This window comes from Eutrigla gurnardus, assembly GCF_963514095.1.
Source record: "Eutrigla gurnardus genome assembly, chromosome: 3".
NCBI lineage: Eukaryota > Metazoa > Chordata > Actinopteri > Perciformes > Triglidae > Eutrigla > Eutrigla gurnardus.
In genome coordinates this window covers 28,345,862-28,355,043 of record NC_139917.1, presented here as the reverse complement: position 1 = coordinate 28,355,043, position 9,182 = coordinate 28,345,862, and the positions used below count along the sequence as shown (strand labels likewise).

Below are 9,182 nucleotides of genomic sequence, written 5' to 3'. Positions count from 1 at the left end.
GAAGAGGAGAAAAGGTCAGAGTGAAGGGTACAAGGCTGGACGGCCGCTCAGCTGTTGTGGTGACCTTGCTTAATAGTCTACTACCTTGTCTAAATACAGAAACTAGTCATTTACCCCCAGCTGTATCCATTCGTCTGACCACCTATCATCCTCCACCTCCTCCCTCTGCATCTACACACACACACACACACACACTCACACACACACACACACACATGTGTCTTCATTAGCCGGTGGAGACAGGAGACATGTCTGGCAAAGGGAGAAGGAGAAATACCTTCATATTCATGCAGAGGCCCCTCCTCATCTCCACCTCCCTCTCTCCGTCCGTCTGGCTTCCTCCCCCCCCTCCGCTCCCCTCTTCGTCGCTCATTGATAGTTCTCACTGGTGGTCTCCATGGTAACCGTGAAGTGAGTTTGTGGCAGGTAAACGCTGACGTTTGCACCGGGCGCTCTGCAACGCTCCCCCCTCTGTGTTCGCTGGATGCGATGGCGACTCAGAGCAGAGGTGTTGTGCAGACGCTCTGCTTCGGTCTTTGGTTTTGTGTGTTTGTGCGTTTGTGACGGTTTGTGTGTTTGTGCGTTTGTGACGGTTTGTGTGAGGGTGCACGATGGCTGATGTGTGTTTAAAGGTGAGTGTGTGTTTGGAAAGCAGCCGCTGTGAAGTATTATGACACATTTGGAAGAGGTTAAGTGATGTCTCGTCCGTTTACGATGCCTCACCCTTAGATTACTGTATGCCTAGACATAATCCTATTACAGAGGGGTGTGTGTGTGTGTGTGTGTGTGTGTGTGTGTGTGTGTGTGTGTGTGTGTGTGTGTGTGTGTGTGTGTGTGTGTGTGTGTGTGTGTGTGTGTGTGTGTGTGTGTGTGTGTTGTATATAATTCCTTCTCCACTGATTATATTAAAAACATAAAAAACAGGTCCTGTCAGAATGAATTCGACCTCTGATGTAACTACACATGAAGATTATTTGATTCATCGTTTAGACATTTTGTAAGCAAACACACCAAATGTTCTAGCTATTAAAAAAGATAACTTCCTGCTTGATCTTATGCATCATTGCACTGGAATATCTTTCTTTTGTCCCACCGTTGGTCAAACAAAGGAAGGAAATCGTATCGTTTTCTACTATTTTCTGACATTTTATGGTACAAACGTTTCATTCGGTTAATCTAGAAAATAGTTGATAGCATAATAATTAAATAATCCATGCAGCCCTTCTGGAAGTAAAAGACAGTTATTGTTCAGGTATGAGGAGGTGGGATAGAGCTCATATATATGTAGTGTATCAGGACCGTGTACTTTTATATATTGTGTTTTGGACTATTTGTGTCTTCTTGCAGATGGAAAGTATTTCTCTGTGTGAGATTAATGCTTTTATATTCCCTGATTACTATAAAAAGGTACTGATAAATATGGTGGTATCTGTAGACGGGTGTCGTTAGTCCAGTTGTTTGTCATGTTTGTCCTGAACCCCAGCAGAGGCCTGAGCTCACATTGGGGGGATTTCAGAAAGCTTAAACAGAATTATAGCTGCAGTGTGGTCATGGAACGACAGATTGCCAAACTCAGGGACGCCGTCCTCCTGACACAGTCCAGATATCAACGTATCTCCCGCTGTAGTTGTTTGATGTGACGCGGAGAAAGAGAGGATGACATGGAGGGAAGGCTTGTTGTCGTTTTGTATTCTGCAAGGAGCAGGCGGCTCTCGCTGGTTTCATCGACTCCACTATCAACTTCCCTAAAAATGTCGTACACATGAAACACACACAGGCTCATTCGTGTGTCCGTCATCCTCTCAGACACCCAAGAATAGAAATCTATCTATCACTGTGGTGTGTGTGTGTGTGTGTGTGTGTGTGTGTGTGTGTGTGTGTGTGTGTGTGTGTGTGTGTGTGTGTGTGTGTGTGTGTGTGTGTGTGTGTGTGTGTGTGTGTGTGTGTGCATTAAAATTGCATAATATTCCATAAACGTGTGATTTGATGTCATAAATAAGTAAAAGTGTGCCATGAACATGTTATAGAATAGTATATCTTAAAAAATCACTTATGTTATATATATGTGTGTGTATGTGTGTGTGTGTCTGTGTGTGTGTGTGTCGACGTGTGTCTCTGTGTGTGTGTCGACGTGTGTGTGTGTGTGTGTGTGTCGACGTGTGTCTCTGTGTGTGTGTGTGTGTCTGTGTGTGTGTGTGTGTGTCTCTGTGTGTGTGTGTGTGTCTGTGTGTGTGTGTGTGTCTCTGTGTGTGTGTCTCTGCGCGTGTGTCTCTGTGTGTGTGTGTGTGTGTGTGTGTGTGTCTCTGTGTGTGTGTGTCTCTGCGCGTGTGTCTCTGTGTGTGTGTGTGTGTGTGTCTGTGTGTGTGCGTGTGTGTGTGTCTCTGTGTGTGTGCGTGTGTGTGTGTGCAGGTCCATCTCGGGGCTGGTTCCAGCGCTCCAAGGTGCTGCAGATCCAGGCGTGTCTGCGGATGGTGATGGAGTGGGCCAGCAGGTCCGGTCTGGGACACCTGGCCGACAAATTCTTCACCAAACTCAACAGCACCGTGTCCATACTGGCCACGCCCCCCCAGCAGCTCACACAGGTACACCAGCTCACACGGGACTGACTGAGTCTCCGATCATTGACTGATGAGATGTTGGAGAAGGTTTCTCCAGGATCAGCTGCTCATCATAGCACGTCCTGATTGGCTGCTGCCCGGACCTCTGATTTGTTTCTGCTCTGTCTGCAGTTGAGTTGGCGGTCATTGTCCAGTGAGCATCCGTCTCTGAAGCCCGTCCAGCTGCACCGGATTCTCACCCAGTACCAGCTCACGGCGGAGATGGGCCCGGTCCCAACATGGCAGCCGAGCAGCGAGGACGAGGCCTACATCTACAGAACAGGTGGAGGTGGACTTTTGTCTCGTGTCCAGCAGATAAACCTATCAAAACAAGTCTTCTTACATTATGAATTAAGGAAAAAGGGTAGATGTATTTTAGATATTTCATTAACAATGCAAGTGAATTCATTTATACATATCAGCCACCAGAGGAGGAAGTCGTACCCAGATACTCTACTAATAAAAGTAACAATGTCCACAGTGTAGAAGTACTCTTTTACTTTAAAAAAATACTATTTGATACTTCAGTAAAAATACTAAAGTATTAGCATTAGAATATACTTGGTATCAAGTAAAACAGCCACAGTGACCGGCTGGACAGCAGTCAGCTGGTTCAGGCCTTTAAACAGGTGAGTTAACATCAGTGTGTGTGTGTGTGTGTGTGTGTGTGTGTGTCTCTAGTGGACCTCCTGGAGAGCTTCGAGAACCACCCTCCCATCGTGCTGCCCAGCGCCGGCTTCAGAGTGGACCTGGACAGCGAGTGTGTGGAGGACAGCATCTACAGGCAGCTGCTGTACGTCCGCCACTACCTGTGGGGGCTCCGCACCAAGACGCAGACACACACCAACACCCCCAGTGTGCACACACACTCCAACGGGACCAACACGGCCGACTGGCCCGACGTTCAGGTTAGAAAACACACACACACACACACACACACACCTAGCAGTAATCCAGGCCATGTGCCTCGGCAGCTGTGGTTGTCGAGGAGTTCCTCATAATCCCATAAATGAAAGACAAAAACCCTCTACTCCAGCCGACCCCACACACACACACACACACACACACTCACACAGAAACCTAGACATGGTTAAATCATGGTTAATCTGATTAGTCTTTAGGCTGTCTAATTAGTGGAAACGGCTGACTAGACCATAATCCCTAGTGTTACTGCACCCTCATGTGTACACATATACGTTCACAAATACGTCAAATGGTGAATTTGTCTCCTTCGTCATCGTCATACGAACTGTTATCAAGGAACAAAGCTTTTTGTGCTCTGCAACAGGAAAGCTTTTTCACAAGAGAAATGTTCTATTTCCTCATTTGAGACCTCATACTGTCCTCTGAAGTCTTCCTGTCCAAACCCGTCACAGAGGGAGTTGTTGGCTCCGGCTCACAGCAGTCCCCGTTCTGGGGGTCCTGGTGACGAGGTGACAGCTGAGACCGGGGAGGAGAGAGGACGGGACAGACCCCCAGGCCAATCACACACACACAGCCTCAGAAGGAACGGCACCATCCACCACAGTCGAACCGCAAATCCAGACCCGTCCTGCCTCTTGACCCCTCCCAACACCCCGCTGTACCCGGAAGGAGGAGGAGGGGGGCATGTCATCGGCCCAAACACCCAGACTAACGGCTGCACCAGCAGGACAGAGTGTAAAAAGACCAACGGACTCATCGCCAACGGACTGGAGGGTAGGCTCTTTAATATACAGGAGGAGGGCAAAAATAACAGGAACACATACGGGAGTACAGAACCATCACATTTCATGACCACAGCCTGAACACTAAGCTTAACATAAGCAGTATTTTTTCATAGCGCTATTACTAAATCACATATCGTATAATGTTTCTGTTATTTTTGCCATTCCAAATGTGCCGTTTAAATCCTTTCAGTTCATTATACACAACATCAGGAATGCACCGATCCAACGGAGAAACCCTTGTTCATGAAAAACAAAGGTTACCAGTGCTATCTTTTTTGACCAAATTTGAAATCTGTATATTGGAATAATGTTGATGTCAGGTGACCGTGACTGAATGAATATAAGTCATAGCAATGAATGCAAGCTCTAACATTTGCACTTCTGGCTCATTGGTCCTCAGCTCTGTACCTCACATGACCGCAGTATCTGTCCTGTGAAGTTTTTTACACTGTAGTGACATCTGCAGGCGCTCATCAGAAGCACGTTTGTGTGTCAGAGTAGCTCTGTAGCATGTATGTACTGTACTGATTAATGTGGCATCACGTCTAGTCTGTGTGTGTCTTCTGGACAGCAAGACTGCTCATGTTTGTCCAACCCCATAGCAAGACCCTGTATGTGTGTGTGTGTTGTGTGTGTGTTTTTTGTGTATTTGGGTGTCCGTGTCCTCTGCAGGGTGTATTAGTGGGTGTGAGTTTCCTTTCCCTGTATCCTCCCCTGGCGCCCCTTCCCTTCCTGATGACTTGTGTGTGGTGTTTGTAGTGGAACTGGACAAAGGACCCTATGGACTGGGCATGGGACTCATAGACGGACTGGTGAGTAGACGGACGTTTAAAAACAGATTTCACATTTTACCTTACCTAGGTAGGGCGAAAAAAAGTCATACAAAAGTCATAGTAAAGCATGTCGAAAAGTTCTGAAAAAGTCATAGTATAGAATTTTGAAAAAAGTCATAGTATAGAATTTCGGAAAAAGTTATGAAAAAAGTCATAGTATAGAATTTCGGAAAAAGTCATAGCATGTTGAAAAAAGTTGTGAAAAAAGTCATAGTACAGAATTCTGAAAAAAAAGTTGTAGTATAGAATTTCGGAAAAAGTTATGAAAAAAGTCTTAGTATAGAATTTCGAAAAAAGTCATAGCATGTCGAAAAAAGTTGTGAAAAAAGTCATAGTACAGAATTCCGGAAAAAAAAGTTGTACAGAATTTCGGAAAAAAGTATGAAAAAGTTGTAGTATAGAATTTCGAAAAAAAAAAAGTTGTATAGAATTTCAGAAAAATTTATGAAAAAAGTCATAGTATAGAATTTCGGAAAAAGTCATAGCATGTCGAAAATAGTTGTGAAAAGTCATAGTACAGAATTCCGAAAAAAAAGTTGTAGTATAGAATTTCGGAAAAATTTATGAAAAAAGTCATAGTACACAAAAGTTGTATAGAATTTCAGAAAAATGTATGAAAAAAGTCAGTATAGAATTTCGGAAAAAGTCATAGCATGTCGAAAATAGTTGTGAAAAGTCATAGTACAGAATTCCGAAAAAAAAGTTGTAGTATAGAATTTCGGAAAAATTTATGAAAAAAGTCATAGTACACAAAAGTTGTATAGAATTTCAGAAAAATGTATGAAAAAAGTCAGTATAGAATTTCGGAAAAAGTTATGAAAAAAGTCAGTATAGAATTTCGGAAAAAAAAGTTGTAGTATAGAATTTCGGAAAAATGTATAGAAAAAAGTCATAGTACAGAATACCGGGAAAAAAGTTGTAGTATAGAATTTCGGAAAAATGTATGACAAAGTTGTAGTATAGAATTTCGAAAAAAAAAAAGTTGTATAGAATTTCAGAAAAATGTATGAAAAAAGTCATAGTATAGAATTTCGGAAAAAGTTATGAAAAAAGTCATAGTATAGAATTTCGGAAAAATTTATAAAAAAAAGTCATAGTACAGAATACCGGGAAAAAAGTTGTAGTATAGAGTTTCGGAAAAATGTATGAAAAAGTTGTAGTATAGAATTTCGGAAAAATGTATGAAAAAGTTGTAGTATAGAATTTCGGAAAAATGTATAAAAAAAAGTCATAGTATAGAATTTCGGAAAAAAAAGTTGTAGTATAGAATTTCGGAAAAATTTATGAAAAAGTTGTAGTATAGAATTTCGAAAAAAAAAAGTTGTATAGAATTTCAGAAAAAAGTCATAGTATAGAATTTCGGAAAAAGTTATGAAAAAAGTCATAGTATAGAATTTCGGAAAAATGTATAAAAAAAAGTCATAGTACAGAATACCGGGAAAAAAGTTGTAGTATAGAATTTCGGAAAAATGTATGAAAAAGTTGTAGTATAGAATTTCGGAAAAAAAAAGTTGTATAGAATTTCAGAAAAATTTATGAAAAAAGTCATAGTATAGAATTACGGAAAAAGTCATAGCATGTCGAAAATAGTTGTGAAAAGTCATAGTACAGAATTCCGAAAAAAAAGTTGTAGTATAGAATTTCGGAAAAATGTATAAAAAAAGTCATAGTACAGAATACCGGAAAAAAAAGTTGTACAGAATTTCGGAAAAATGTATGAAAAAGTTGTAGTATAGAATTTTGGAAAAAATGTATGAAAAAAGTCATAGTACAGAATTCCGGAAAAAAATTTGTTGTACAGAATTTAGGAAACATTTATGAAAAAAGTTGTATAGAATTTTAAAAAAAGTTATGAAAAAAGTATTTTTAAGCAAAAGAGACGGTTTGAAATCTGTGAGGATTTAGTTATTTCCTGTTGTATGTCATTGCTAATTCCTACTGTACATGCAGCATACCCCTCTCAACGCTCCCGGCATTTACATCCGGACTCTGATCCCCGACGGACCGGCTGCCTCCGACGGCAGACTGAGGATCGGAGACCGCATCCTGGCCGTGAACGGGACCAGCCTGATCGGAGCAGACTACCAGAGGTACAGAGGACGCTTTGTGTTTGTGACCAAGACAACGGGCTGGAGGAGATTAATAACACTGCTGAGTGATATTAACTTCGATGAGAAAGTGATGTTAGCCACACCCATGGCTGTTAGCTGCCCCGGCCTATTGATTGCTTTGATTGATCCTTACTCTGTCTCTGCTGAGCTTCACGTAACTGGACTCTTCTTTCTTTCTCTGCTTCCTCCTTGCAGCGCCGTGGATCTGATTCGTCTGGGAGGAGGTCGCCTTCGTTTCCTGGTCGCCAAGTCTGACCCCGACGTCTCAGACAAGATCAGTGCCTCCTCCTGCTGACCACCTCTTACCAACCAACCACGCGTGACCGGTGCGGTGGGACAGCGGGCGACGATTGACACGGGCAGCGGTGAACATAGACGTACCCGAGCGTACATACGCAGCATGAAATATGAATGTGAAACCTCGCCCCAGCACCAAGCAATCAAACTGGAGGTGAGGCTCTGTGACGGACAGAATCCGTAACCCACGGCAACATGGAAGGAAATATGGGCAGGGGGAGTCTAACCAGCCAGTATGCAGTCTGATGTGGTCAAAGCACAGTAGTGTAGGCGTTTAATTTCTCTTCAGTCAGCATATTGAACCTTTTCCACCTGTATTTTAGAAAAGTTTGTATTAGTCATTCAGACATTAAGTAGCATGGTAGAATAGATACCCGGCTCTCGGACAAAAAGGACTCTGAAACTGTTGGACACGATCTGAAAATGTACGATTCTAAAGAGACAAACGATAGGACGGCGTCTGTGAACGCCGGATGTTTTACACGATGCGTTCAGATGGGAATGTTTTATAATCGTTTCTTAGCAACTCCCAAAGCACTATCACTGTCTGCTCAACAGACTACACACCTGTGTATGAATGTTGACTTTTGTAATGGAGACTGTAGACATACAGCCCGGCTCGTCCATTTCACATTTAACCTCATTACTGGACTTTATACCTCTTCAATAAATAGATGAGGCTCGACATGCACAGGGGATGTGCAGCTGTTTAATAATAACTGGATCATCGAGACAACATGCTTCACTCCAGAGTTAATGATGCACACTTGTGTTGTTAATATATGCTCCATGTATCCGTTTATAAATAGGAGTTTGTAAATATTTAACACTTGGTCACATATTGTTTGGACGTTTGAAAAAGAAACTGCATTTTGGGAACTAAACACATTTTTGGAATAAGAAATCTAGTTTTGGGTTGTGTGGATTTTGTCTCTAAATATGAATTAAAGTACTCAGTATCTCAGTAACACAGTATTGGGGATGTCTTAAAACCTAGCCAAGCAAAACAAACAACCTGCATGGTTCAGATACCATGTTTTCATGTGATTTGGCTGCACTGGCCCTTTTTAAAAGGACATACAGCAAGAACAACAACAGGGTCACCTTTCATGAAGTCCTTAATTCACAGCTTGGGTGAGTACAGAAAAAACATGAGTCAGTTCTATGCTGCCTGGCCTTCTGTCCTGACCTCCGTGTGGAGCTCCTCTGGATCACTATATCAGGAATAGTGATCCAGAAAAGACAAGAATCAAACCCACATGCAATATATGAAGACGTTGAACTCGTCAATATTTTTACCCGAGAAACAACCAAAACTAATTGACTCAAAGTTCTAGCACTAACGCTGACATTCAATTGGCATTACTGCTATACGGTTTGCTTTCCCTGTAATTCTAATGATTTATACAATGGTTGAAATTGAACATTTTATTTTTTCCCTCCTCATTAAGTGTTATTTTACTCTCCACTTTTGATTCTGTGAATTTCTTTGCAGTAACAGTTTTATTTTTGTGCGTTTTAAGGTTCGTGTGACATCGACCTCATGCATGTCTATTCCTCTGTTCATTATTTATACGGATGTAAAAATGATGGTACTTAAGAATAAAGATTGTTGGATACTTGCATTTGTCTGCT

The 9,182-nt window shown here is 42.0% G+C and overlaps 1 protein-coding gene across 4 annotated transcripts in view; it reads left to right on the top strand.

The window, feature by feature from the left end:
• Positions 1–9,169, top strand: part of radil (Ras association and DIL domains) — an 18,820-nt gene extending 9,651 nt beyond the window's left edge. For 3 of the 4 annotated variants that reach the window (XM_084004535.1, XM_084004532.1, XM_084004533.1), the window contains 7 exons: positions 2,410–2,582; positions 2,730–2,880; positions 3,279–3,505; positions 3,974–4,295; positions 4,979–5,118; positions 7,090–7,229; positions 7,446–9,169. In XM_084004535.1, coding sequence (XP_083860661.1) covers positions 2,410–2,582; positions 2,730–2,880; positions 3,279–3,505; positions 3,974–4,295; positions 4,979–5,118; positions 7,090–7,229; positions 7,446–7,545 — 1,253 coding nt within the window. In that variant the 3' untranslated portion in view covers positions 7,546–9,169. The remainder of the gene's footprint in view (positions 1–2,409; positions 2,583–2,729; positions 2,881–3,278; positions 3,506–3,973; positions 4,296–4,978; positions 5,119–7,089; positions 7,230–7,445) is intronic. The other variant, XM_084004534.1, reaches the window with a different exon arrangement.
• The last annotated feature ends 13 nt before the right edge of the window (positions 9,170–9,182 follow it).